Raw genomic sequence first — 27,814 nt, 5'->3', positions numbered from 1 at the left:
GATGGGCTGAATCTCATTTCTGTAATTGCTCATTCTGTAGCAAATTGAAACAATCGTTCGCCGTGCGCTCGCCATTGCTGCACACTTCCGGGCTTTTCATTACCGTCTTAACGGATGGCGAAGTCCGTTTGATGGTCGTACCGTGGTGGTGGTTGCATCGCATCACGTAACCTGTATTTATGAGCATTTTATATCGATTTCTTCCTACGATCATTGGGCGATTTATTTATATTGCTTTTCGGTTTTTCGATCACCCGCGAGTTCCCGGAGATCTGGTAGCTTCATTGGAATGGTGTTGTGCTGTTTTATTTGTACCACCGGTCATTTTAAATCTAACAATTAATCGACCAGGGAGTGCCGGTTTTACAAATTTTCTTTAATAAATTATTTTACCGGTGTTATAGTTAGAAAGATAGCTTTTTAGAGATAGATTAGAATTCAATACAATAGTTCAAGAAGAGTAAGGAATTGAGTAAATGTTTGTAGCTGGAACCATTTACTATATTCCAATATTCAATACCACAATACCGGACCAATCAATAGAATTTAAAATCTGGGTAACGTCGAATAAACCATGGGAAAGAACCAGAAAACTATGGGAAAATAGAACCCAGAACATCCAGAATTTTTTGGGAAACAACTAAAATCCTTGGGAGAACTCTGTATCGAAGAAGTTGGCCACCAGTTTGTGGCACCCAGCAGACTTGTTGCTCTTAAGCAAATGGCTTGATGACGATGTTTTTTCTCGGGAAGATGACCAATGCTATCTCACTGGTGTTGCTACTATGCTCCTGCTATTGCTTTATTGCTTTGTTCAATCATATGCACTAGCCTCTTCTGCTCCGTGTCTAATTCTAGCTTCTCTAAAGCAAGCCACCGTCTGTGAAAGCTGATCTCTTACTCTTCCAAAATATGCTTCTTTTCCTGAATCAAAAGTGCATGATGTCCCCTAAACCCTCACCAAGTGCCAGTCTCGGGCCCCAACGTCCATCGTTCTGGGGTCCCTTGTCGCTAGTACTCTGTCCACTATTAATAAATACTGCATACTACAGACATCCACGTCAGATACGGTGGTCAGATACGTGGGTATCAACACCAACGATCATTACTCTAATATAACTTGGTTCCGTTCTGATGATTCACATTGGAGTTTAATATTTAAAAAAATCGCCGTTCTATTTTTAGAGACGCATAACTTCAATGCGAAACCATACAACAGTACAGAGGGAAGGAGAAAGCTCTTAAAGCGAGGAAAATTCCAATGTGTAGCTATCGCATCAACTGATGGCGCCACCAGCTTTTTTGCTATATTTAGAATGCATCAGTCGTTGGTTGTCTGCTAAACGAAGTCTCTTTAGATTCCGTTTAGGTTGAGAGCTTGAGCCGTTTAGAACCCGTTTAGTGGTCGTTTAGAGGGATTGTAGCACTTGGTTCTGTATCTCTCCTACTTGATACTGATGGGTGTCATGCTATTTCAACCATCAAATTTGGATGGGCTGAATCTCATTTCTGTAAGCTTTGGTTGTTTTTTAAATAAAAAAAAAATAATTCTGTACAAATATATTTCGCACGTGCTTATTGTACATTGTTTTGTGTTTTGTCGTACAGAATTTTTGCTTCTTCTCCTTGCAGTGTTTTCAATCAGTGTAATAATAAAAAAAATCCTAAATCCGTTTAAAGCTTTAAACGACCCTGTTAATCTCCTGCTGAACGATAAAGTTCGCTAGGTAACAAACTTTCTCCTTCTCGCACTGACAGCAGCGCGCGCCCGCGTCTGTGCACAACTGTCAAATCAATCTGACCTGACACAACCCGCTACTTCTCTATTGCAATGTTCTCATTTCACAACAAATAATAGCAACAACAACAACAAAAACACGGTACAAGCCAAATCAAAAACAACTGGAACGAATCGCACCTTTCGCATTTAATCGCCCATTCTCGGACCAGGCGGACATTACAACTTATTCCAGACTGTAAAGAAGTAAGTGTAAGGCTCTAATTTGTGCTAATCGTTCGAGTGAAGGTTCCGTTCCTGTTGTAAAGCGCATTTCACTCGCCCTTCCTGTCCCACCCTCCGCCTGCAAAAGAAAGGCAAACAAGTTCTGACCTTCGCGATCGCGAGATCAGGCCTGCCCTGTGTGTGTGTGTGCGCGCGCGGAAGGCAATGGTGTTGTGCAAATGTGCAACGCTTTATCACACCCGACGATATCTGCGTCATAAGTCCGGTGGTGGTGGTGCTTCGGAAACAAAGAAATGCGCGATCATTTCCGTCGCAAGATCCAACTATGAATCATCGCGGGGTGTGGGGTTGGAGAGCGATGGAGCATTTTGCAATGATCGATTGTGAATGAAAATAAAAGGCAGCTTTTTCGTGTCTTTCAAAGGTAATACTCAAACAACAGGGAGCAGCATACCGTGCCATCATGACGATTCCGTCGGTCACGTACAAACAGTTCGGCGAAACGGTGGTCCCGGTTGCACCGGTCGGCACCAAGCGATGGATCGTGCTGTACATCATGGTCACGGCAATACTGCTGACCACGCTCGCCTGCTGGAATAACCTTTCCGGGGGGTCACTGATAGAAATGTTCGAAGACGATAGCGATGCGCCGCCACCGCACACCGAGTACGCCAAGATGGCACGCTACCTGGTGCATAAGGCCGGTAAGCCCGAATCGTAACCATTATCGCTGCATTGTGTTTTCTCTAAATCTCTCCATTCCCTCACACAGAATGGGTTTCGATGGGCTCGCTCTCGACGGTGGACGCAATCAAGGGCTTCCCGATGGTGAACATCATCTCGGTGGCGGACAGTGCGCGTGGCGAAAAGTCCACCGGCACTCTGTACTTCTACCTGACCATGCTCGACTACACCGCCCAGGATCTGGACCGGGACAACCGGCTGACGGTGATGCTGACGCTTGACCAGGACCTGTACTGCACGCGCAACGGTATCGATCCGATGGAACCGACCTGCGCCCGCATCATGGTCTCGGGCCGGGCGGACAAAATCGAGAACGGTACCGCCGAGTACGCGTTCGGCTCGAGGGCCATGTTTAGTCGCCATCCGGCAGCGCAGAAGTGGATCCAAAGTAAGTTTTGAAGTGGGCAGTTCTCCATCAATGGGGAGGGAATTCTAATCGCATTCTGCGAAAAGACACTAACGCCCACTCCTTATCAGTTGTGTGTGTGTGTGACAACCCCCACCTTGTCTAAACACTTGCTTTGCTTCTCCTTTCACGCGCCGGGTTTCTCCAGCCGATGGGCATAACTTTTTCCTCTGCAAGCTGAACATCACGCAAATCGCTGTACTTGACTTTTACGGCGGTCCGCACTACGTTACCATGGCCGATTACCTGGCAGCGGATCCTGATAAGCGCAGCAAAGCCGCTAGCAGCAGCAGCAGCAGCAGCAACACCAGCGACCGCCAAATTCCGCCCCGTTTTTCAACGACCGAGGGCACGACGGCGATGCCATAGGGAACTACTGATACGACATGATGATGCACTTGCCATGGCGTTGCGAAAGGTGTTTTTGAAACTTGGGGAGAAAAGTGATAACGATAGCGAAAGAGAAATTAATCGCCTCTGTGTGGTGCGCGGTAAGGTAGAGCCTTAACGTAATTAGCATGGAAGAGGGCATGGAAGAATGCATTCAACAAAAACAAAAAACTGCACCAATTCGCCGGACGGGGGATTTCGAATGATAATACGACTGCCCAATAGGAGGGGATAGCACAACCGCATTGCATTCTAACGATGCGAGAGCACACAGCGCGAATCCATTTGTGATAAGTGATAACGTTTGCAGTAACGGAAAACGTTACTATTTTATTAGAACAAAAAAGGGGAGGGTTTTTAAAAACATTTTAAGAATTCGATTATGATTGAAGTAATAAAGTTTTATTGGGGACAGATTTTCATATTTAAAAAACGTATGCTTCGCATGACTGTTGGAAAAGAAAGAACTCATTTGATGCATAACAGGCGATTATATCAACATTTTCACGTATGATATGATGCTACAGAAACGATTATATTGCTTTAATTCCCGTGTTTGAGCTTAAAATACGCAAATATATGTATTAACTTAAAAAACCAAAAATAAGTGGCTAATTTTGTTCATTTCCTTCACACAACCAGCCCTTGCGCCGTCTAACCACTGCTAATCCGTTTGACAGTTCTGTTGCGCGGCATTCTGGGCAATACAAAAAAATAACAAACAACACGCACAAGTTCGTTCTCCGCACAACTCACTCGAAATCGTGTTTTCTTTCATTGTAGACTACAGACTGAAATTATGTCCTTCGCCAAGGACAAACCCAACGACAGCGATGAACCAGGCCCGGAGCATCTAAAAACCCTGTCCGCCAGCTTCGGCCACACATCGTTCCGGCCGATGCAGTGGCGCATCATCCACTCCATCATCGTGCAGCGGCGGGACAACTGTGCGATCATGACGACCGGTTACGGCAAATCGCTCACCTACCAGTTCCCGTCCGTCTTTCTCGACCGGCTGACCTTCGTCGTATCGCCCCTGATCAGCTTGATGCAGGATCAAGTGATGGCGCTGAACCTGTGCAACATACCCGCCTGTCTGCTCGGCTCGGCCCAGAAAGAATCGCGCCTGGCGGACATCAAAGCAGGCCTGCTGCGCGTCGTTTACCTTACGCCCGAGTACATTGCGACCGACGCTGGCGAGTCGCTGCTCCGAGCGGTGCAGGATCAGCTCGTCCTGTTCGCGATCGATGAAGCGCACTGCTTAAGCAAATGGGGCCACGATTTCCGGCCCGCCTACCGCAATCTGGGCGTGATACGGAAGCTCTGCCCCAAGGTGCCGATACTGGTGGTTACTGCGACGGCCACGCAAAAGGTGCGGGACGATATCGTTGCCTCGCTCGGGCTTGTACGGCCCCAGGTGCTCTGCACCGGGTTCGATCGGCCGAACCTGGAGTTTATCGTGCGGCCGAAATCACCGCTCGGGCCGATGCACGACATACAGCCACTGGTGGCCGAAAATCGGGACGGAAGCACCATCGTCTACTGTCTGACGCGCAAGCAAACCGACGACATTGTGGGGCTGCTGCAGGCCAAGCGCATCGACTGTGCGCCGTACCACGGCGGCATGTCGCTCAACCGGCGGAAGGAGGTGCTGGAAAGCTTCGTGACCGATCGGGTGCGCGTGATCGTGGCAACGATCGCGTTCGGCATGGGCATAGATAAGCCGGACGTGAGGCTCGTCATACACTACGGCGCGTCGAAGGACCTGGAAAGCTACTACCAGGAAGCGGGCCGGGCGGGCCGAGACGGCCAGCCGGCCCGCTGCATCATATACTGGAGCGCGAGCGATTTCAAAACGCACGAATTTCTGCGATCGGAAATCCCCAGCTCGGTGAAGGCAACGCAGGAAGAGCTCGGCCGCCGGATGGCCGAGTACGTGGAGCTGCGCGACTGTCGGCGGCGGTTCATACTGAACTACTTCGAGGGCGTCATGCCGGCCGAGGCGCACAAAGCGGAGCAGGGGCAAGCGACCGCACCGAAGCTCCGCTGCTGCGACAACTGTACGCGCGGCGGTTTGGCGAAGGATTGCGAGCGGTACGAGGGGATCGATGCGGACGGCTGCTACAACTTTGCGCCCGACGCGGAACTGTTCCTGAAGGCGATCGGGGCGTTTTATGGCGCGGTCAGCATGGCAATGCCCATCATGTTGCTGCGCGGTTCAAAGAACAAAAAGCTGCCCGAACGGTTCCACACGAACGCGCTGCACGGAAAGGGCAAGCATCGGGACGAGGACTGGTGGAAGGGGCTCTGCACGCTGCTCGAGCGGGAAGGCTACCTGAGCAAGACGAAGATCACGAACCAGTTCAACAAATTTGCACAGGGAGTGCACTACCAGCTTGCACCTGCCGGGCGCCGCTGGCTTGCGGACGGTGGCAAAGATCGCAAGCTGCTACTCAAACCCACCACCACCATGTTCCGTTCGCTGACCGTCATTAAGCCCGCCTCACTGTACGAGACGGCGCAGCTGCCGGCAGCCCGGCCGCCCGCAACACAGCAAGATCTGCGCCAAGAACTTGTCAAGTCGTTGCTGAAGAAGCGTGCCGAGCTGGCGACGACCTACGAGTGTATGCCGTACATGATCGCGTCGAACGCGGCCCTGCACGCGATGGCCACCCGGCAGCCGCTCAACCTGCAGGAGATGAAGGACATCCAGCTGGACGGGTTTTCCGACGCGAAGCTGCAAAAGTTTGGGCGCGAGTTTCTGGTGTGCATACAGCAGCAGCGCAATCTGCTGCCCGGTGCCGGCAGCTCAACGACGCAGCACCAGCCCAACCAACCCACGATTGAGGGACTGTCCGCAACGAAAGCCACGAGCTATAGTTTGTGGAAAACGGAGGGCAAATCGATTGCCGAGATTGCCGCTATAAGAAGCCTCAAGGAGGCGACCATCATCGAGCACATACTGGACGCGGTACGGGCGGGGCTGCCCGTTGAGGAGCGCGATGTGAGCCGGCTGGGTGTTTGGGAGGATGTGTACGCAGCGATTGCGATGCATCTGCCCACCGATCTCGGCCAATCGATTACGCTCACCTCTATTAAGGAACGCTGTCCACCGGAGATTACGTTCAATCAGGTAAAGGTTGTGCTGACCTGGGAGCGATGGCGACGGCTGCGCGCGAAGGAGACACCGCCAGCTTCTCAACCGAAGCCGGTCGAAAAAAAGGTGACGAAAGTGGTCGACGAAGAAGAAGAGAACGCTTTTAACGCTTCACTACAGGACATGATCGACGACGACGATGAGGATCTGTTCCCAACGGACGTGGACGCTAGTGGTGTCCCGCAGAAAAGTTCCACCGAACAACCGCACCAGAACAACACATCACCGTGCATGGACGATATGTTCAACGATGACGACGATGATATGCTTGATTTTGCCGAGCTCGATCGGCTCGAAGCATCGATGGTAGGGCAGGAGGAGGACATTCCATCGTCATCGTCGCCTACAATCACTACTACTACCAGTAATGTGCCATCGGATGCAGTACAAACGACGGCAAGCCAGCATTCCACGGAAGCGAACGATAGTAATAGGCAGGAAATCCCGCGGAACGCACCACCCCGGGAGCGCACCGTAAATCTGAAGCGCATTATGTACGAGGACGACGATGAAGAGGACAAACCATCATCGTCGGAGAAAAAGACGGCCGCGGACGACGCGGCGAAAGCAGCTTCCCGCACACGTACAGTTAATTTGAAGCGCATCATGTACGAGGACGACGAAGACGACGATGATGACAGCGGTAAGGAGGATAAGGATTGCAACCGCCAGCACTTCTACCAGCTGCCCAAACGAATGGCCTGAAACGTGGAGAACTACTTTTCGCTTGTTTTGTTAACCTTTTTTTGTGAATAAAAACCCCCCCACCGTGTCATGTTCCTGGGGAACGAAGACGTTCGAACGCAAGATTCGTTTAACTGTTTCCTGCCCCTCTACTCTGTGTCCTCTTGATACAATGTATTTGTTGCTCGCTCGTCAAAGAAAGAAAAGAAGCCACAATGTTAATGGCACAAGTACCCCCGTCCCCGGAAAGTCATCGGTATGGGGTTTGTCATCAATTTCGTCGCTCGGTTCTTAAGCCCCGTGGTCTTTGATTGATGCACAAAAGAGCGCTCTCCCCGGTCGGCAGCCAATTGGCCGCTGTGGCCGGATGTGGCATACAATTCGTGGCAGCAATTCGTAACTGTAGCCGTATTGCCACCGCACCCGGTGTGTAGAGCTGGCTGATATAAGGGCCGATCGGAAAGTGCATTGAAAGCGGACGAAAAGCGCCCCAAATGCGGCACTATCTAATCCAATTTACTGTAAGATCCCCACGCGCGCAATCCTTCGCTTCTCCGATTTCGAGCAGTTTTCAAATCGACCGCTCTCTCTCTCTCTCGGGCGTTTCCAGCTCGCTCTCGGTCTCTCGATGTACGCCCGAGCACGCGCGCGCGTGTTTGAATTTGTGGCAGTTGCGTTTTCACTCTCACTCGGTACGCGTACGCCATCGGAGACGCAAGTGGCAGCTGCGCGCATTGCTAGAGATAACGCCATCCACACTGCGCGCGCGGTTGCTAAGCCCGCTCGTTGCCATCGGTTTTGACTGCCAACGGCGAGGAAAATTTTGGCGCGAACACAACTCACACGTGCGAATCAAATAGTAGTGAACCATCATCTCAGTTTTTTGTAGTTTTTCTACGGGAAATGATACCGTTGTGTTAGCAAATATTTAACTAACCATAACGCACGTGTGCGCCGCGCGTGAAGTAAAAAGGGGTGGGAAAATTCTAATGTACGGTGCACTTGTGAGCTGTGTTACAAAGTGAGTCCGTTTATCCGTTTATCCAAGAACGCCAAGGATGGGACAGGAGCAGGAAGATCACACAGTGGGCGATGGTGAGCAACGGAAAGGAGATGAGCAGCAGCAGCAGCAACAGCAACAGCTCGATGAGTCTCCCGCCCAGCTAAAGAACGGCACCGCTAAGCTGACCGTCCAGTCGGCAGGCGATCTGAAGCAAACCATTCTCGACGGGCTGGAGAAAAAGGGCGACCGTGGGCTGTGGCTATGGTAAGTGGAGTGGACTGGGTGGAAAATCCGTGACACGTTTCCCATTCTAATTTTCAACGCGCGCGCTGCTATTCACCAAGCCAAGAAAAATATATAGGTCGAGCAGCGTGTTTCGGTTGCAAAACAGCGGCCACCGTTGACGTTGACCGCGTCGCGGAAGGATAAAAATAAACCCGAACCCCTCCCACAAAGATAACACACACACAAAGCGACCCGCTGTTGCCGTACGCAACCAAAGCGCGTTAGAAAAATGGTTCCGCTCAGGGAAATGGAGGAAGAATTTAGAAAATCGCCCGAAGGTCACCCGAGAATGATGATGCGGGCAGGGTCGGGCGCGTGTAGGAGAAATGCATGCTTGCCTTCAAGGTGGTTTTGTTGCGCCGTCTCGACCCAAAACGCACCAGAAACACGTTCTTGGACAGTGCAGCACGTGCATTCTCTGTGCGTACGTTTACACATACGCAGGCACCGCGAGGTGGCGAGAACGCCAGCGATGAAGGTTGTGCGTGCGTACCCCCGTAGTAGGCCGGGGAGGGGAAGCAAAAGTGGTTCTACTTTTACCTTCTTTTTTCTCTCATTCGCTCTCTCCCTTTTCTATACTTTCACCCCGACCGTGCGAGTGTGTGTGTGTGTGTGTTTTGCGGGTTCAAAAGAGTTCAGTTGCTATAAGGGATGAAGTGGACACGTCGAGCAACAGCACTGCTGATAGGACAGTACAGGCCAGCCCGTGCGCGCACTTTCATGCTGGAATGTTTTTCGAGACGACCGATCGCACACCCGGTCGTCCGGTGGTCGAGAGTGGGACAGTGTAGAGGCGGATTAAGTTCTCACTAATTGGAAGTAGCCCTGGGCAACAATCTCGCGAGTTGGTAGCTACAGCAATGAAAGTGGGAATTGATTTGAAAGTTCCATTACTTATTACTGAGAAATTGGACATTTATTATCCACTTGGACAAAGATTCCAACAAAACAGGGCCATTTACTCCGATTGAATTGACATTGGCAGTGGCATTCCGAAAATAAAAGCTCCCGTCACACACTAAAAACTCCTAACGGCGCACTGGGTCCAGGTCCAGCCAGTGAGTGAGAGAGATAAGGCACGGGGAAGAACGGCATCGCAAAAACATACAAAAAAGCGCTCCCTGCCGAAAACGAAAACCAAACCAAAAATTCCTCTCCTATCAGACGTGGAGGTCAACACCGGTGCCAATCCCCTTGCTGGAGCCGTAAAATGAAGATTTGCGTAAAACGACCCTTCAAACGCAGCGCGGGATTAAAAACGCGCGAGCGCTCGCGTAATGGGGTTTTGTGAGGACACAAAACGTGCGCTAATAGAATAAATTATTTCTTAAAAGACGGTCCCGGGGCGAGGTGGTGTGTGTGTGTGTGTGTGTGAGGAGGTAATTATCATCCGGATGGAGGAAGGAACTGTGTGCCCAGTTGTCCAAATGGGAAGCCAACGTTAGAATTCATAAGCAGTTGGCGAGCGCAGGTTTAACAACTGACCTTTGCCTTTCGTGGCGGCCATTGGCGGCCTATCGCGATGATGTCCAAGGGGCGCCATGTCTTTGCGGTACACGCCGGTGAAGAAGGGCGCAGAAAGGAAAACAACGCTCGCTTATCGTGCCCAGCAGAGTGCGCAATCACTTCTTCACCCCCAGGTTTCGGGACAGGACAGGTTCATCTTGTCCAATCGAATCTGGACGCCTTTCATCACCACACAACAATGCAGAGTTGGGGCGGGTTGGCCATTCATATTGCTATCTAAAAGTGACAATCGCATCGAGGAAGGAAGGTTAGGAAGTTCCTCCTTATTATTATTATAGGCCCTTGTTATCAGCAGGATTTGTGCTGATTGCCGGTACAGGGCAGACCACTTGCTACCGAGAGGATGATGATGGAGGTCTTATCGTGCAATTACAGGTGCAATGAAGCTGCACGATACACACATCATAAAAGTACCATTTCCCATCGCGTCTAATCAAGCACGAATATATAAATATGGGCCGCGTGTTACCCCTTCCGCGTGACAGTGCGCATCGAGCCACAAGGGATGGCAGGGTGTTTTGAATGTCACGGCACAACATAATACCGGCCCGTACCCGATAGTATCCGTATCGTCATTAATGCCCTGTCAACGCCAAACATCATCCAAGGGCACGTTTGCTATATACGGGGCGCTCCATGCGGATCGGTTGATGTTGTTGTTTTTTTTTCTGCGCGCCAAGGTTGGTGACTTTGTCCACACACGACGACGCGTACACGAGAAGCATGCGATCGCGCGATTTTGTAGGCGCAAAACTGCAACGGAAACGCACGATTCGCGCGTTTGCTGCCGCGAAATGATTTGCATTTCGTCAAAGCCGTGCCCGTCGCCGCCGCTACCGCCACTCGGAATTAAAGTCAAGCACAACTGGAACTTCTCCTCCGGGAGAGGTTTGCATTGAAATGGGGGGGTTGAAATGAGTCCAGGCTATCGGTCAGCAAGTCGGCAAGTTGACTCCCATTATCGACGATCGGATGATGTGTGTGAGGGTTTTTTTTTACGGTTTTGGAACGATTTAATACACTTAAAGAGCAGATGTCCTACTGATAAAGTGCCAAGATTCAAGTGGACTGTTCCACAACCGATTGCCACTGCTCCTAATCTTATCTATCTTGCTCGCTCTAATCTGTCGCCGCTCTGACATAATCTGATTAAATGTTCTGTCGTCTCACTACCGAGCGCTATCTTACAGGGTTTTTCAGGAGTTCCAATAGCTGTGGGACACTTTATTGACTCTTTCTGATGTTAAATGAACCTAATATAAGGGGAATTGGACTCTATAGTATCCTTGTTGAACAAATCCAATAGGAATTTCCAATGAGACTGTCCAAAAAAGTGTGCCATAGAGTCCCACTATCAACATACGAAGTCCACTTCCCATAAGTAAAAGTCAATGAACTGTCCCACAACTATGAGAACCCCTGGAGAATCCTGTATCGTGGGCAATGAAGTAGCAACCCTTTTTCTTCTTTGATAACCAAAAAAATCCCAATGCCAGGGTCCTGTTCATCCTCTGCCTGACGCCCAACATCCTGAACGGGTTTCACGTCTCGTCGTACGTGTTTCTGGGCCAGCTGCCGAAAAACTATTACTGCATGGTGCCGGAGCTACTGCAGGCCGGCTGGAGCCACGAGGAAATACGCAACATCACCTCACCAACGTAAGCCATCGCAACGCTCGCTACGCGCCACTAGAATGCTTTCTAACGCCGTATCTCTCTCTCATCGCACCAGGGGCAGCACGAAAAATGGCACCTGCACGATCTACACCTGGAACTATGGGCAGCTGAGCGAGCTGAACTACAACGATGCGCTCAGCTACACCCAGTCCCATCCACCGCCGGCCGAGGTAAACTGTCTCGCGACGGCGGGCACCGGCACCGGCAGCTGGCACATGTACTACGACCAACCGGACGGCGTATCGATCGTACCGGAATGGGATCTGCTGTGCGAGCGGACCGCACTCCGTTCGACCGTCCAGGTCGCCCTGTCGATCGGCAAGTTTGTCGGTGCGTCCAGCTTCGGCGTCATCTCGGACAAGTACGGGCGCAAGACGAGCTTTTCGATTGCGGCCACACTGTACATCGTGGCCGGGCTGCTTACGACCTTTTCGCCGTTCTACGCACTGCTGCTGCTTGGGCGCATCGGGCTCGGTGCATCCGCTTCCGGGGTGTTCTATCCCGCCTTTGCTTTGCGTAAGTTTTTTTCTTTGTCCCCTGGGAAGGGTTGTGTGGCAGATGACTAATTGTTGTGTCCCTTTTGCATGCTCCCCCCTCCCAGTGACGGAAAACATTGGCAAACGGCACCGGTCCTGGATGAGCATTGCGTTCAACTTTTCCTACCCGCTCGGTATGCTCTGTCTGGCGCTGGCCGCCTATCTCATCCAGCCGTGGCGCGATCTTTCCCTCGCCCTGACCGTACCGTCCTTCCTGCTCGTGATCCATCTTTAGTGAGTGTGTTTGCGCGTTCTCAAGCAATAAAAACCCCCCATCTAATCTGTTTCCTCCGCTGTCTGCCACACAGCTTCCTGGTTGAATCTCCCCGCTGGTTGCTTAGCAAGGGCCGCGAACGGAAAGCGTACCGGATGGTGTTCGGGCACAGCGCACCCCAGGAGCTGATCGACAGTGCGACGGTGGCGGAAAAGCATCAAGCCGCCGCGGAAGCGGAAACCGACCCGGCCCCGGTACCGTTCAGCACGCGGCTAAAGCAATCGTTCAGCGAGTTTACCAAGCTGTACGGAACGACCGTACTCTGCCGGCGGGCTCTTATTTGCCACTTTACGTGGTGCATTACGTCGCTGTGTTATTACGTTACAGGTACAGCCGTGTTTTGCTTAAGTTCCCTCTAAAATTTCGCTCACATTCCGTCTTTGCTCTACAGCACTCAATGCCGATAACTTTGCGGCTAATCGAAACGTGTACGTTGCGACCACCGGCTCGGTAGACATCGTGGCGTACATACTCTCGATGATCGTGCTGGCGTACTTCGGTCGGCGCAGCTCCTCGTTCTGCTTCTTCCTGTACGCCGGCGTCTGTCTGCTGGTGGTGCTAACCATCCCGCCCGACAACACGACCCTGCTGGTAACGCTCGCGATGCTGGGCCGCGTCGGCATTACCGCGGTGTACGCGATCGTGACGCTGCACACGGCGGAGCTGTTCCCGACCGAGATACGCAACACGGCGCTCGGCATCTGCTCGACGATGGCGCACGTCGGCTCGATTGCGGCACCGTACATTACGGATCTGCTCGGCCGGCTCGCCTGGTGGATACCGACCACGATCTGCGGCTGCTCGGTGCTGCTGGCCGGTGCGCTCACCCTGCTGCATCCGGAAACGCGCGACGCCGCGCTGAAGGATCACGCCCAGCAGGAACGGCACGCAACGCACGCGGCCGACGAGGAGATGGACGAGAAGGGCGAAAAACCGATCGCGAACAATTGAGTTATTGCGAGGGGGAGAGTAAGAAATTAACACGACGGCACACACACACTGAGGGGGCTTTGTTTAAGCGAGATTAGAAAGGATAAGGACTTTACTTTAAGCCGAACCGGTCGGACCGATCGGAAAATGGCGCAGATAGTAGGCAACGTCGGTGTAGACGCCGGGCGTTCCCGGTGCCCCACAGCCGACCCCGTACGAGATGACGCCGCGCAGCACAAACTGCGTGGACGGTGGGCGCTGGCACACGTAGCCTCCGCCGGAATCACCCTGTTAATTTAGAAAAAAATGCTAGCTTAGTAACTAGTAAGTCTCAACTGAGAAATGGCAATAACGACTCACCTTGCAAGCATCGGACCGCCCGATGGCACAAAACATTCCAGAGTCGGTTGGTGGCGCTACGACCGCTCCCATCATTCCAATGCATCGGTCCAGCTCGAGGGCCAGCACCGTACCGTAGTGGAGCGTTCGGCTGATTGGCCCATCGTACGAGCCGGACCCATAGCCGAAGATGTAACACAGCTCACCGTTAGCAGCCGTATGATAGGTGTCGTTCGGTAGGCGTAACGTTGACTGTGTATCGCCTTCCGGCTTGCTGCTCGGCGTCGTTGGTAACGCTGCCCGAAGCAATGCGATATCGCCTACCATCGTTACGCTGCCAGCGGATGAACGAACAGTGAAACAGGAAAAGCCTCTCTTTAATTGATTCGGTTCGTTACTCTCATACAGCAGTGTGGTGCGTTCACTTACGGATTGTAACTATCCAGCAGGTGCGTCTCAACGATGGGTAAACGTTCGACGGTACTATCGTCCAGACTGGCGCCACCAATTACCGCCACCATTTGCGTTAGATTGCCCTTTCGCCTGCAAAAGGTGTAACGATAAAGCGATTACACAGCATACAGACAGACAGGTTTCGGTAGGTAGATGATTTTATAAATGAAAAAACAAAACAAATTCCTTTAAAATCCCAATTATCAGGGAAACTGAGCAGGGCGGGCAAACAATTAGCCAGGGAATTTTACACATTAAGCTAACACATTTAGGCTTTAATTGTACGCTTTAGGATGTAAGACGCGACCACGTTGCAGACACGTTGTAGGACGGAACAGAACAATAACACTCATTGTTGTCATAAAACGATTACGACAATCACGATAATCACACTTTCAGAAAGAAAGAAAAAAGAGTTCAATCGATACTTACAGCGGTATGATGCAGTGCGCCGCGGTTAGTATCCAGCCCTCGCCCAGATGCGTACCGCCACAGAAGTGTGTCCAGTTTGCATCGGCCAGCTGTAACGAAACGGCAAACGGGAACATCCCCCGCTTGCGGACACGTTCACCGCGCACGATCGCATCGGTGGGTGGCAGAAACAGTGGCGTTACACTTAGCACTAGCACCGAAAGCACCACGTACGGTGCCATCTCTGTCCGCAACGCAACGAGAACTTCGCTTCGCTTTTTTTGTCCACGTACAATAAGAACGATTTCGAAACACACGCAACGACGACGACAATTTGATCAACGGGCAGGGAAAGCGAACGCACACACTACCGCCCGAAGTTCATTAACGAATGGTTTGTTTATTGATAAATGGTTGTATTTGAAGCGTTTTTAATCTAAGATGGTTTAGAAAACCGCCCCGAAAAGGCAAACCGGCTGTGTCAATAGAATAGCAGCTCGGCAGCTCGGAGGCAACGGTGCGCGTCGTCACGTTTTGGAAGCATTTTTGCTTGCGTCAGTAGTACTGCTATCCAGTGCTGAATATGTATTCCTCACAGCTTTAACGGTATTTTTTTAACGTGCTCGCCGAAGGCTTGCTTAAATGGCATCTTTAGCGTAAGCGATTGGAATAAAATCAACTTGTTTTACAATTGTGTGATGCTTCACACTTACGTACTACAACTACAACATTGCAAAGAGCACGAAGTCATGGTAGGGGATAAAATAAAGGCGAGTTAACCAGCGTAACGTACTCCTATCGCAACGATACAAGAAAAGCTTATTTAAGTGATGAAAAAGGGGTTTCGCGTAAACCGAACGTAAAGAAGAAGGTGCCGCATATTGAATTATCCTCTAATCGAAAGAATCTTAATGTGTGTAGTTTCATTTTCTTCCTCGGTGTGCTGGTATACGGTGGCCTTTAGCACATTACCGCGCAGCGCAACATTATTGTCTTCCGTTGCATTTGTCACTCTCAACATTTCGGGATCTAAAAACCACAAAAAAAGCGCGTGTTTGTGAGAAATTCAATAAGTTCTACAGCACCGCCACACCACTTACTATCAACGATACATTCGCAGGCAAACATTTTGCGCGTCAGTCCGGCAGGATAGCGGCGACATTCGGGCTGCTCGCTCAGCGTACGTATAATGCCGAGATCGAGCAGATAGTACTGCTTCTCCTCGTCCTCGCTGCTGGCCAACAGTGCACGGCACCAGATGCCTTCGAACTGTAGCAGGAAGACTAGATTTTCCTCCTCCGGCTGGTACGGGTTCGGGTCGGCCGCTCCGCGCTGTTCACATTCGTTCAGCATGTTGGCGAACTCCAGGCTGTCCGATTTCAGTATCACCGTCAGCTGATTCAAACCGTCCAGCTCCGAGGCTTCCACTATCATCAGCTCCACATCCGGCCCCATTTGCATGTCGTGTTCAATGATCTGTGGTGAATTTGGGGGGAAAAAATAAATGAATTGTTGAACATTTTTTACACTACGAAGCAGATAATGAAAATAGAACACTTACATCATCAGCCGTAACTGGAAGGTAGGAGGCCGGATCGGGAATTGGCATCTTCGGTACAGCCTCCTGCTTCACTGCTGCTTTCTTGGCTTTTTCGTCCATTTTTTCTTTTTTGCCAACCTCCCGTACCTTCTCGCTTAGCTGGTACAGTTCCCGGACGTGGCGCATATCGATCGTTTTGCCGCCCGCTCCATCCTCCACCTTGGTAAGCTCGAAATCATCCAGCTCTTGCAGCGTGCACAGAAACTGGTATACCATCGGCGTGTACGGTGTCGGTACGCCTTCAATCTTTACCGCGTGCGTGTAGCACGTGCCGTACTGTATGTCCTTATCCGGAATGTCTTTCAGCTGCTTCCACTCGACCGTGAGCGAGTTGCCAAAGTCGGGGAAAAACACGCTCACCTTCGACCCGTCCACCGACTTGACAGCGGCCCGATAGTAATCTCCATCGAACGGTGCAAACACAACGTCCTCTACCTTTGGTGCCGCCTGCACCATCTCCTTGACGCCTCGCGCACATTCAATGGAACGTTTAACCAGCTCGATGTATCGGTTCGGCTGACCATTCGCTTCCGGGCCGGTACGGTACACGTACAGCTCGCCGCCGGCACTGACGTAGGAAATCTTTACATTCTCACCCTCGAGCGGGAATGTGGCGTATTGGATGGTACGCTTCGGTGCCGTCTTTTGCTGCACCCGCTTCGCCAGCTTGGACCCTTCCTTTGCCGGTTTGGCTTCGTTTGCTTTAGCAGGGGCGCTCGATTCACCACTCACCACACTGTTCGATGGGTCGGCCTGGTCCTGGTGACGTTTCATGGCCATACTTTTGAGCACGTTGGTGGGTACGTTACAGGGTGGCGATTCCTTCGGGGTGGCAGTCGGGACGGGTTTCGGCTGCTGGGCCTGTTGTTTCGATGTACCAGGCTGTTGTTTCGATGTACCAGGCTGTTGTTTGGAGTTGCCTGCCACGGGGCCATTCGGGTGCGGCGGCGCGTGATGTTGTGCATTTTCTTTATTTTCGTACCAGTTGTTATTGCCCGCCCCGGGGAACATTCCGTTGAAGGGTAAGGGCATGCTCCTTTGTGGTACATTGGCCGCCACAAACGGATTCGTTGCTCGCACCAAGCGTCTGCAAAATGGAAATGTCTTTTATCAGTACAACACACAGATGTCTGTTTAAACGACGATAAGGGTTTAACCGGGAAAAGGGCCGATAGGTCCACTTACGGTACACATTGCATGATATGGGCCGGCCAATCGGCTCTTTGGCATTGGTCGCCGCAGTAGAATATGCCACATACAAAGCACTGGAACGAGGCGCCACTGTTCCGGCACGCGGCACAAACGCTAAACATTCCCGGCGGGCCCATCGGCATCTGCATCTGCATTGGCATCTGCATTGGCATCTGCATCGGCATCGGCGGTGGCATGTGGTTCGATGCAGCAGAATTATGCTTGGCCGGGGATCTAGTTTGGACAGTGCTTCCCACGACCGACGGTGCGGCAGACGCATTATGTTCCGGTTGCTGCGATAACAGAAAACAAAGATAAGCATGTTTGTGGAATGTTTATCAATCCCCGTATTACAAACCTTGCTTTCCTGCTTTTTCGGTTTTATATTCCACTCGTCCATCGATTCAACGCGCAACACATTCTCATTTTGCGCTAAGCTTGCCCGTGCCTTCGCCGCCTCCCTGGAAATACGGGTGCGAGGTTAAGTTTAGCTGTTAGGTTGTGCGACGCACCTTCAGCCGGCTGTTGCTGGGTGCCGTCACTGGGTCCACTTACTTGGCGGTTTTGTACTTGATAAACACTTCCGTCGGCTTTTTCGAATCGATGTACAATTGAAACAGAAAGCCCAAGCGTTTGGCTTCCGACCGCACGTCCCACTTGGGATCACGAATCACCGCTTTGAAGAAACTATCCGCCATTATCTGGCTGCTCAAGGTTAAACGGAGCTGTTAAACAATAAAACACAAAACTCAGCTGTATTGGGCCGGCGTTGCTATTCCGCAGCTTCCAGCATCCGAATGCCGTATTCACACCCGCTCGGAACATCCCACCAACACACACGAATAATCCGCCGCAGTGTCAAATCGGATGGTTTGCACAGTGTGACAAACACAAGTAGGTACATCGCTTCAAGCAACTAACGATGTAACATCTACGACTCTTTCTATTATCGCTACAATATTATTCTTTAGCTCATCATTGGACCCAAAACTAACTAATTAAATGTTTTACATACCTTATCGCATGAGTAGAAACGCAAATAAATGTTGTCGAAAGAACGGTAGCAGATGCCTTGCAGTGATGTACAATTAGCGGAGTTGTAGTTCCGATCCAAGCTTCGTTTGTGTCGAATGATTTCAAATTGACCGTTAATAACAATAAAGTATTGATATTTGTAACCTTGTAAATGTAGCTCTACAGTGTAAATTCCCTACGGTATTACAGATAATAGTCAGTATGGCTTTCCCTTCTTTCTTGTTGGGTGGTAAATGCTGGATGACTATTTTGCACAGTGAGTCAGGACTGGAAAAATCATAACCGCTGCTAAAATGCATGTACGCAAGCTTAGATATTCAACTGCTCGTTCTGTATTATTGTCCAAAATATTAGTAATCCAATACGATACTTTCTCGAGAAGCCATCCAGTTAGGTTTGTTGAAGCCAAATTCACTTTTAATACAATTTTCGGTAACTCTTCCTAAAATACCAGATGTATCCGTTTCCATCACCTGTTTGTGTTCAAGATGCCTCGTGGTAGTACAAATGTGACACCTAAATCGATTTACCACAATGACCGAGCTGGTTCAACTGCTTCAGATATGTGTGATATATTTGCGTGTAGATTCGAGGAGGCATACACAATCTCAACTACTGACGACAATATTATCACCAACGCTTTAATTAATACTCCTAATGATGTCATCGACCTTAATTTAACTAATATATCGCAAGAATCTGTTCTAAATGTGCTCAAAGCAGTCAAGCCCAAAGCTAGTCCCGGCCCAGATGGTATTCCTGCCATCATTCTCAGCCGATGCTGTGAGTCCATTGCGCCGATCTTCACCAAAATTTTTAATTTTTCGCTGCAACAAGGAGAATTCCCCTCTATTTGGAAGAGTTCATGGATAGTCCCCATATTTAAAAAAGGTGACAAGGAAGATGCAGCCAACTATAGAGGCATAACATCACTCAGTGCTGGAGCCAAAGTTTTTGAGAAAGTGATCCAAACAAGTTTACTCACGGCTTCATATCACTATATTAGCCCTCAACAACACGGTTTCGTTCCAAAGCGGTCGACGATTACTAACCTTGTTGACTTTACATCACAATGTCTCCGTAACATGGATAGCAGGATTCAAACAGATGCAGTTTATATGGATTTAAAGGCTGCTTTTGATAGTGTGGTATGTGTTGTAAGAGCTCGGCTTTATTCCGCTCCTTGCTAGAGCGCGGTATAATCTGACAACGATGACAGATAGTCAGAACACATACAGAACGGAGTGAAGCCAGATCGTGTATTACAGCAAGCTACCCACCACAAATTGGCGACGAGGACAGGATTAATTTTCTTTATTCCTATTTGCAACACGAGATTGAAGCATTTGAATTGAAATAAAATAGGGTAAGTTATCAGAGAAGGACGAAAGAAATGGGGAAAAGAAAGATTAAGAGCAGAAATGAAATAAAGCGTTGAAAGCATCATAGTGTTAGTGCTGGCTTGGGTTATGCGGAGTACAAAGGAAGACAAAAGGTTAAGTGAATGCTCTGTGTCGAGAAAACAGAATGGCCGCCTCGGGGAAAAAAACAAAAGAGATGTGTAGAAAGAGCTGTGTCAAGCAAACAGCAGTGAAGCGTTATGGAAGCGAAAGGCAAAATTATAAGATCTATAAAAAGCGCTGTGTCTTGAAAACAGCAAGGCCGCGTCTTGCAAGCGGATGAAATAATTGAAGATGCCTTTAATGAGCCGCGTCTGGAAGCGGTAGTGGAAAATGAAGAAGAGGAAGAAAGAGAATCAAATAAGTACGCGTCTAGAGAGCGGAAAAAAAAAAGCGAAGAAAAGGAAGGAAGAGAATTTAATAAATGCGCGTCTAGAGAGCGAGGAAAAAAAGGAAATACTCGATATTAATAGTTATGACTCGGGAAAGAGTCATGAATCTGTCATGAAATAGTGAACTAATTGAATACTTGATCGTATTCACAACCTGCTTCATTTCAGGGAATCAGCGATGGAACCAAACAAATTATTTGGGAATTTACCACCACTGTCGTTAGCAGGCGTTCCCCTAACCGAGCGGCGAACAAAATGGACGACGTGGAAACGGGGGTTCGAAATTTGGTTGCGTACGGCGAAGATAGTGGACGGAACGGAGAAAAAGAATTTACTTTTAACTTGTGGTTCTCTCGAGCTGCAAGAAATATTTTTCAGCATTCCAGATGCAGATGTAGAGGCGGACGTAGACCAGGGCGTAGACCCATACGAGATTGCTATTCTTAAATTGGATGAATATTTCGCTCCACAAAGACACGAAGCACACGAGAGATTTTTGTTTTGGTCAATGAAACCGGAGCCGGAAGAAACGCTAGAGAAATTTGTAATGCGTGCCCAAGCTCATGGCTCCAAGTGCAATTTCGGGGCAACTGCGGCAGAGAGTGCAGGGATTGCAATCATTGACAAAGTGCTTCAGTTTGTACCGGCAAATTTGCGAGTCAAACTTCTGCAAGAAAAAAACTTGTCTCTGGACGAAGTCATTAAACAAATAAATTCGTATGAAACATCCCGAGTTGCCAACGAACAAATGAGCGGTAGGAGCAAATCTTTTGAAATAGATAACCAACACATCCATCATATAAAAACATTGTGTCGATTCTGTGGTCGTACCCATGGGCAACAATCTTGCCCGGCACGAGACAAAACGTGCGCAAAATGTGGCAAGCGAGGTCATTTCGCTGTTGTATGCTACTCAAATGCTGGACAAACTTCAAATAGACTACATACGAATCAAAGAATGCAAAAGAGGCCGTTCGGAGGGCACTTTAATGATTCGGAACTAAATAAGAAAACGGCAAAGTTTGCAAGGAAAATTCACGCAATCCAGGATGACGGAAATGTACCTCTTGAGTGTGAATTAGTGGAGATGGTATCTTCGGCAAACGATTCAGACGAATTGATCTGGGCGAAAGTAGGCGGTATCCTTATCGAGATGCAAATTGATTCTGGAGTCCAATCGAATATCATAGACGATAGAACGTGGGCGTCAATGAGGAATAACCAAGTCAAGATCATTGGCGAGGCACGGAGTCCGGATCGGAAGTTCAAGGCATACGCTCAGACCGATTGTTTAGAAATAATTACGATGTTTGAGGCGGAAATAGCTATTGCGGACGGGTTGAAAGAACTCCGTACAATTTCCAAATTTTACGTAGTTAAAAATGGTCCACAACCACTTTTGGGAAAAATCACCGCAAAACAGCTTGGAGTATTATATGTTGGATTACCTAGCCAGCATGAATCAATCAACCAGGTTGAAACATTTCGCGCGTTCCCCTCAATTCGTGGAGTCAGCATCCACATTCCAATTGATAAGACGGTGACACCCGTAGCTCAGCGACTCCGACGATTGCCTTTGCCCATGCTAGATAAAGTTGATAGTAAACTAAACGAGTTGGTCGCTAAAGACATAATAGAGAAAGTATCGGAACCGAGCAGCTGGGTTTCACCCATGGTGATAGTTGTAAAAGATTGTGGAAGTATTCGGCTTTGCATAGACATGCGGCAAGTTAATAAAGCAATTTTGCGAGAAACGCATCCACTACCAACCATAGAAGACATACGTTGGAGAATGAATGGTGCTAAATACTTTTCTCGCCTTGACATAAAGGATGCTTTTCATCAACTACTGCTCGATGAAGAAAGTAAAACTCTCACAACTTTTATCACCCACCGTGGACTTTATCGTTATAAACGAATGATGTTTGGGATTTCATGCGCTCCAGAGAAATTTCAAAAAATATTGGAACAAGTTTTGGCCGACTGTCCAAACACAGTCAATTTTATCGACGATATCATAGTTACGGGAAAAACTGAGACCGAACACGATTTAGCACTAGAGAAAGTGATGGAAAAGATTGAGGAATATGGCATTTTACTTAATCAATCTAAGTGCGTTTTCAAACTCACAGAAATCGAATTCGTTGGCCAACGTTTTAACCAGAACGGAATGCTCCCTGCACTAAACAAAATTGAAGCAATAAGAAGCTTTCGGCCACCCAAAAATTGTGAAGAGGTTCGGAGTTTTCTGGGATTAATTACTTACGTGGGAACGTTCATTCCAAACTTAGCCACAGTTTCATTCCCACTACGCGAATTAACAAAGAACAACGCCGAATTCGTTTGGGAGCGAGACCAGAACAAAGCATTTAACGAACTGATCCGGTTAGTTTCTAACGTCGAAAGATTAGCCCATTTTGATCCTCATCTAAAAACCCGAGTAGTGGCAGATGCGTCCCCAGTAGGGTTAGGAGCCGTCCTCCTTCAGTTCCAGAACGAGCAGCCTAAAGTAATAGCTTATGCCAGCAAGAGCCTAACGAGTACCGAGCAACGGTATGCACAAACAGAAAAGGAGGCACTAGCGTTAGTATGGGCCGTGGAACGGTTCCAAATCTATCTATTCGGAATACGATTCGAGCTGGAAACGGACCATAAACCTCTAGAGGCTATCTTTAGCCCCACATCTTCTCCTTGTTTGCGGATTGAGCGTTGGGTCTTAAGGCTGCAGGCTTTTAGCTATGATGTAATTTATCGGAAAGGAAAAACGAATATAGCTGATCCTCTGTCTCGGTTGTCAAGTCCTACTGAAGTATCAGAATTTGATCCAGATTCTACAGTATATATCCGCAGCGTGATGGAAAATGCTGCAATCGATGTGCAAGAGGTAGAGATTGCTTCTTCGAATGATGCCGAAATGCGGGCTCTTAAGGAGTGTTTGGAAAGAGGTGCGTGGAATTATACAGATGAACTACTGAAACCTTACCAAGCATTTCGATTGGAACTCGGAACAGTTGGAGACCTAGTAGTCCGCGGTAGCAAACTAGTAATACCGAAAGCTATCCGGCAAAGAATGCTAGAACTGGCACACGAAGGGCATCCTGGACGCACTAAAATGCAACAACGACTGCGATGTACTTGCTGGTGGCCAGGAATGGATGAAGCTATTGCTCGACTGGTTAGCAGCTGCTCAGGCTGCCAATTGGTCAGCCAACCAGATAAACCGGAGCCCATGAAGCGAAGGCCACTACCACATAAGCCTTGGGTAGATGTAGCAATCGATTTTTTGGGCCCACTACCAACTGGTGATTATCTACTAGTAATCATTGATTACTTCAGTCGGTACAAAGAGGTCGAAATTGTTAAGAAAATTACAGCGATTGAAACATCTGAACGACTTGAACGAATATTTGTGCGTCTTGGCTATCCGAGAACCATAACACTCGACAATGGAAGGCAATTTGTGAGCAATTATTTTGACAACTATTGCAAACAGCGAGGAATATTGCTTAACAAGACAACCCCATATTGGCCGCAAGAAAATGGTCTGGTTGAACGCCAGAACAGGTCTTTGCTAAAAAGGCTGAAGATAAGCCAGGCTCAGAACGGGGATTGGAAAAAAGATTTGGGGGCGTATCTCTCCATGTACTACGCCACTCCACACAGCACCACAGGGAAAACACCGAGTGAGTTGATGTTCAACCGAAATATCCGGACAAAAATACCATCATTGGGAGACATCAGTACCGGATCTGCATTACCAATGTCTGATTACAGGGATAGAGACACATGTATGAAGGAAAAGGGAAGAGTGACAGAAGATCAACGACGCAAAGCAAAACCGTCTGATATAATAGTAGGAGATAGAGTCCTATTGAGGAATACAATGCCAGGCAACAAACTGAGTACACCCTTTGGACCACAGATTGCAAAAGTAATTGAGAAGCAAGGTTCTCGCGTAACAGTACAGGATGAGCAAAACGGGAAATTATATGACAGGAATTCGAGCCACCTAAAAGAGTACAAGGACCCAGACGATCATAGGGATGGTTGTGAGAGGGTGGTGGATAACCAGGAGGAAGGAGTAGGTTTTAATGAACCAACGACCGAAGAGATACCGAGAACACTCTCCCGTCCGAAACGAGAAATTAAACGTCCCGCTAGGTTCCTATCATAGAGTAAGAGATTGGGTGAAATAATCAGATGAAATCAAATAGTAAATAAATAATTTGGGGAATTGTATTTATCGTTCATTATTCGGAAAAAAGGGAGATGTGGTATGTGTTGTAAGAGCTCGGCTTTATTCCGCTCCTTGCTAGAGCGCGGTATAATCTGACAACGATGACAGATAGTCAGAACACATACAGAACGGAGTGAAGCCAGATCGTGTATTACAGCAAGCTACCCACCACAGATAGCATCGATCACAACATCCTTTTAGCCAAGATGAACAAGTTGGGACTTGGGCGAAATTTAATATGCTGGTTAGAATCGTACCTTGTCAATCGATCGTATGCTGTATCTTTCTCACGGTGCCATTCAAGGTCTTTCATTGCATCATCTGGTGTGCCACAAGGTAGCAACCTGGGTCCACTACTGTTTGTACTGTTCATCAACGACCTATCGTATGTAGTACCAGCAGCGAATCATTTAATGTATGCAGATGACATTAAAATCTACATGACGATAAAAAATGACACAGACCACTCCGAGCTACAACAATACCTTCTCGATTTTCACCAATGGTGCAATCGAAACCGCCTGAGCCTCTGCATTGAAAAATGCCGAGTCATTTCATTCACACGCGCACGAGAAATTAAGAATGCCAGCTACACAGTTAACGGTTTACCAATAGAACGCACTAATACTATGAAGGATCTCGGAGTCATACTTGATTCAAAGCTGTCATTTGACCAGCAAACAGAGGAGGTGATTACCCGAGGTAATCAATTGCTTGGCATGTTGTTTCGGATAACAAGAGATTTCAAAGACCCAGTCTGCATCAAAGCGTTATACTGTGGTATTATCCGCCCGGTACTCGAATACGCCTGTGTCGTCTGGAAGCCCTCAACCCAAAGATTTTCTGAGAGAATAGAATCGATACAGCGTCGCTTATCCCGATACGCAACACGCTTGTTACCTTGGCCACCTGGCAGTCAGTTACCACCTTATGAATCGCGACTTCTGCTCCTCGGACTGCAACCGCTCCACATCCGACGCCGTACCGCACAACAACTATTTGTGGCTGGTTTACTGCAAAATAACATCGACTGTCCTTCCCTACTCCAGCAGTTAAACTTTTACGCGCCTGCTGTTCAGCTTCGCTCTCGTCCGTTACTTGCCCTGAACCGTAGTCGAACTGGATATGGATCTAGAGACCCCCTCAACTCCATGATTAGGGTGTTTAACGAAGTTCGTCATTTGTTTGATTTTGGAACCTCAGTGCAATCCTTTAAAAACTGCCTTAGAAGCGAATTATTAAGATGATCTTACTACTTATTTTAATCTAATATTAGACTTAAGAACATTCACACGGATCCATTGTTATCCATTGAACGAGTAATAAACAAATTAAATAAATTAAACAAATTTGCATGTCGTGTTCAATGATCTGTGGGGACATTGGGGGACAAAAAATAATTGAATTGTTGCACAATGTTTACACTACGAAGCAGATAATGAAAATAGAACACTTACATCATCAGCCGTAACTGGAAGGTAGGAGGCCGGATCGGGAATTGGCATCTTCGGTACAGCCTCCTGCTTCACTGCTGCTTTCTTTGCTTTTTCGTCCATTTTTTCTTTTTTGCCAACCTCCCGTACCTTCTCGCCGCCGGCACTGACGTAGGAAATCTTTACATTCTCACCCTCGAGCGGGAATGTGGCGTATTGGATGGTACGCTTCGGTGCCGTCTTTTGCTGCACCCGCTTCGCTAGCTTGGAGCCTTCTTTGGCCGGTTTGGCTTCGTTCGCTTTAGCAGGGGCGCTCGATTCACCACTCACCACACTGTACGATGGGTCGGCCTGGTCCTGGTGACGTTTCATGGCCATACTTTTGAGCACGTTGGTGGGTACGCTACAGGGTGGCGATTCCTTCGGGGTGGCAGTCGGGACGGGTTTCGGCTGCTGGGCCTGTTGTTTCGATGTACCAGGCTGTTGTTTCGATGTACCAGCCTGTTGTTTGGGGCTGCCTGCCACTGGACCATTCGAGTGCGGCGGCGCGTAATGTTGTGCATTTTCTTTATTTTCGTACCAGATGTTATTGCCCGCCCCGGGGAACATTCCGTTGAAGGGTAAGGGCATGCTCCTTTGTGGTACATTGGCCGCCACAAACGGATTCGATGCTCGCACCAAGCGTCTGCAAAATGGAAATGTCTTTTATAAGTACAACACACAGATGTCTGTTTAAACGACGATAAGGGTTTAACCGGGAAAAGGGCCGATAGGTCCACTTACGGTACACATTGCATGATATGGGCCGGCCAATCGGCTCTTTGGCATTGGTCGCCGCAGTAGAATAAGCCACAAACAAAGCACTGGAACGAGGCGCCACTGTTCCGGCACGCGGCACAAACGCTAAACATTCCCGGCGGGCCCATCGGCATCTGCATCTGCATTGGCATCTGCATCGGCATCGGCGGTGGCATGTGGTTCGATGCAGCAGAATTATGCTTGGCCGGGGATCTAGTTTGGACAGTGCTTCCCACGACCGACGGTGCGGCAGACGCATTATGTTCCGGTTGCTGCGATAACAGAAAACAAAGATAAGCATGTTTGTGGAATGTTTATCAAACCCCGTATTACAAACCTTGCTTTCCTGCTTTTTTGGTTTTATATTCCACTCGTCCATCGATTCGACGCGTAACACATTCTTATTTTGTGCTAAGCTGGCCCGTGCCTTCGCCGCCTCCCTGGAAATACGGTTGCGAGGTTAGGTTGGCTGATTGGTTGTGCGACGCACCATCAGCCGGCTGTTGCCGGGTGCCGTCACTGGGTCCACTTACTTGGCGGTTTTGTACTTGATAAACACTTCCGTCGGTTTTTTCGAATCGATGTACAATTGAAACAGAAAGCCCAAGCGTTTGGCTTCCGAACGCACGTCCCACTTGGGATCACGAATCACCGCTTTGAAGAAACTATCCGCCATTATCTGGCTGTTCAAGGTTAAACGGAGCTGTTAGACAATAAAACACAAAACTCAGCGGTATTGGGCCGGCGTTGCTATTCCGCAGCTTCCAGCATCCGAATGCCGTACTCACACCCGCTCGGAACCAGAGTGGCCAGATTATTTTTGCGGTTTTCGGTAGGCGCATCAAAATTTTATCGGTAGTTTTCGGTAGGAGTTTAAGATTTTTCGGTAGTTTTCGGTAGGCTTTGAAGTGTTGAGCGGGGGGGGGGGGGGTTGTTGGAGATAGAAGCTA

At 48.9% G+C, this 27,814-nt stretch overlaps 5 protein-coding genes across 8 annotated transcripts; 3 read left to right on the top strand and 2 right to left on the bottom strand.

The window, feature by feature from the left end:
- The first annotated feature begins 1,864 nt into the window (after positions 1-1,864).
- LOC120953980 (protein CREG1) lies at positions 1,865-3,714 on the top strand. The gene is made up of 4 exons (XM_040374449.2): positions 1,865-1,984; positions 2,388-2,667; positions 2,736-3,095; positions 3,262-3,714. Exons 2-4 carry the CDS (start codon positions 2,427-2,429, stop codon positions 3,480-3,482), a joined length of 822 nt encoding a protein of 273 aa, XP_040230383.2. The 5' UTR covers positions 1,865-1,984; positions 2,388-2,426; the 3' UTR covers positions 3,483-3,714.
- Positions 3,715-3,949: 235 nt separating this feature from the next.
- On the top strand, positions 3,950-7,467 carry LOC120953978 (Werner syndrome ATP-dependent helicase homolog). The gene has a single exon (XM_040374447.2). It carries the CDS (start codon positions 4,303-4,305, stop codon positions 7,363-7,365), a length of 3,063 nt encoding a protein of 1,020 aa, XP_040230381.2. The 5' UTR covers positions 3,950-4,302; the 3' UTR covers positions 7,366-7,467.
- A 531-nt stretch (positions 7,468-7,998) lies between these two features.
- LOC120953979 (organic cation transporter protein) lies at positions 7,999-13,596 on the top strand. Its single transcript, XM_049607501.1, has 6 exons — positions 7,999-8,611; positions 11,656-11,817; positions 11,891-12,351; positions 12,437-12,605; positions 12,680-12,972; positions 13,037-13,596. The coding sequence occupies exons 1-6, from the start codon at positions 8,403-8,405 to the stop codon at positions 13,594-13,596; spliced, it is 1,854 nt and encodes a 617-aa protein (XP_049463458.1). The 5' UTR covers positions 7,999-8,402.
- A 96-nt stretch (positions 13,597-13,692) lies between these two features.
- On the bottom strand, positions 13,693-15,020 carry LOC125906842 (serine protease 56-like). Its single transcript, XM_049607502.1, has 4 exons — positions 14,800-15,020; positions 14,344-14,457; positions 13,936-14,248; positions 13,693-13,863 (listed from the first exon to the last, which is right to left on the bottom strand). Exons 1-4 carry the CDS (start codon positions 15,018-15,020, stop codon positions 13,693-13,695), a joined length of 819 nt encoding a protein of 272 aa, XP_049463459.1.
- Positions 15,021-15,158: 138 nt separating this feature from the next.
- Positions 15,159-27,559, bottom strand: LOC120953976 (uncharacterized). Of its 4 annotated transcripts, none has more exons than XM_049607500.1 (6): positions 27,398-27,559; positions 27,202-27,304; positions 26,850-27,136; positions 16,340-17,465; positions 15,879-16,254; positions 15,159-15,807 (listed from the first exon to the last, which is right to left on the bottom strand). In XM_049607500.1, the coding sequence occupies exons 1-6, from the start codon at positions 27,538-27,540 to the stop codon at positions 15,665-15,667; spliced, it is 2,178 nt and encodes a 725-aa protein (XP_049463457.1). In that variant the 5' UTR covers positions 27,541-27,559; the 3' UTR covers positions 15,159-15,664. The 4 variants fall into 4 exon arrangements, with proteins under 4 accessions (XP_049463457.1, XP_049463455.1, XP_049463456.1 ...); XM_049607498.1 differs by lacking the exon at positions 26,850-27,136 and adding an exon at positions 17,564-17,862; XM_049607499.1 differs by lacking the exons at positions 26,850-27,136; positions 27,202-27,304 and adding exons at positions 17,564-17,862; positions 17,928-18,030.
- Positions 27,560-27,814: the final 255 nt, after the last annotated feature.

The sequence above is a fragment of the Anopheles coluzzii genome, chromosome 2 (genome assembly GCF_943734685.1).
Source record: "Anopheles coluzzii chromosome 2, AcolN3, whole genome shotgun sequence".
NCBI lineage: Eukaryota > Metazoa > Arthropoda > Insecta > Diptera > Culicidae > Anopheles > Anopheles coluzzii.
This window is presented reverse-complemented; position numbering and strand designations above follow the sequence as displayed.

Excerpts from the sequence above, each read along its gene's own strand:
- LOC120953979 (XM_049607501.1), top strand. The coding sequence starts at position 8,403 with ATGGGACAGGAGCAGGAAGATCACACAGTGGGCGATGGTGAGCAACGG. Across the intron at positions 8,612-11,655 it reads GACCGTGGGCTGTGGCTATG|GGTCCTGTTCATCCTCTGCC; the intron begins GTAAGTGGAGTG and ends TCCCAATGCCAG. Across the intron at positions 12,973-13,036 it reads GCTGTGTTATTACGTTACAG|CACTCAATGCCGATAACTTT; the intron begins GTACAGCCGTGT and ends TTTGCTCTACAG.
- LOC125906842 (XM_049607502.1), bottom strand. The coding sequence starts at position 15,020 with ATGGCACCGTACGTGGTGCTTTCGGTGCTAGTGCTAAGTGTAACGCCA. Across the intron at positions 14,249-14,343 it reads CTGCTGGATAGTTACAATCC|CGTAACGATGGTAGGCGATA; the intron begins GTAAGTGAACGC and ends ATCCGCTGGCAG. Across the intron at positions 13,864-13,935 it reads GGCGGTCCGATGCTTGCAAG|GGTGATTCCGGCGGAGGCTA; the intron begins GTGAGTCGTTAT and ends CTAAATTAACAG.
- LOC120953980 (XM_040374449.2), top strand. The coding sequence starts at position 2,427 with ATGACGATTCCGTCGGTCACGTACAAACAGTTCGGCGAAACGGTGGTC. Across the intron at positions 2,668-2,735 it reads CTACCTGGTGCATAAGGCCG|AATGGGTTTCGATGGGCTCG; the intron begins GTAAGCCCGAAT and ends TCCCTCACACAG. Across the intron at positions 3,096-3,261 it reads AGCGCAGAAGTGGATCCAAA|CCGATGGGCATAACTTTTTC; the intron begins GTAAGTTTTGAA and ends GGGTTTCTCCAG.
- LOC120953978 (XM_040374447.2), top strand. The coding sequence starts at position 4,303 with ATGTCCTTCGCCAAGGACAAACCCAACGACAGCGATGAACCAGGCCCG.
- LOC120953976 (XM_049607498.1), bottom strand. The coding sequence starts at position 27,540 with ATGGCGGATAGTTTCTTCAAAGCGGTGATTCGTGATCCCAAGTGGGAC. Across the intron at positions 27,305-27,397 it reads ATCAAGTACAAAACCGCCAA|GGAGGCGGCGAAGGCACGGG; the intron begins GTAAGTGGACCC and ends CCGTATTTCCAG. Across the intron at positions 17,863-27,201 it reads CAAAAAAGCAGGAAAGCAAG|CAACCGGAACATAATGCGTC; the intron begins GTTTGTAATACG and ends CTGTTATCGCAG.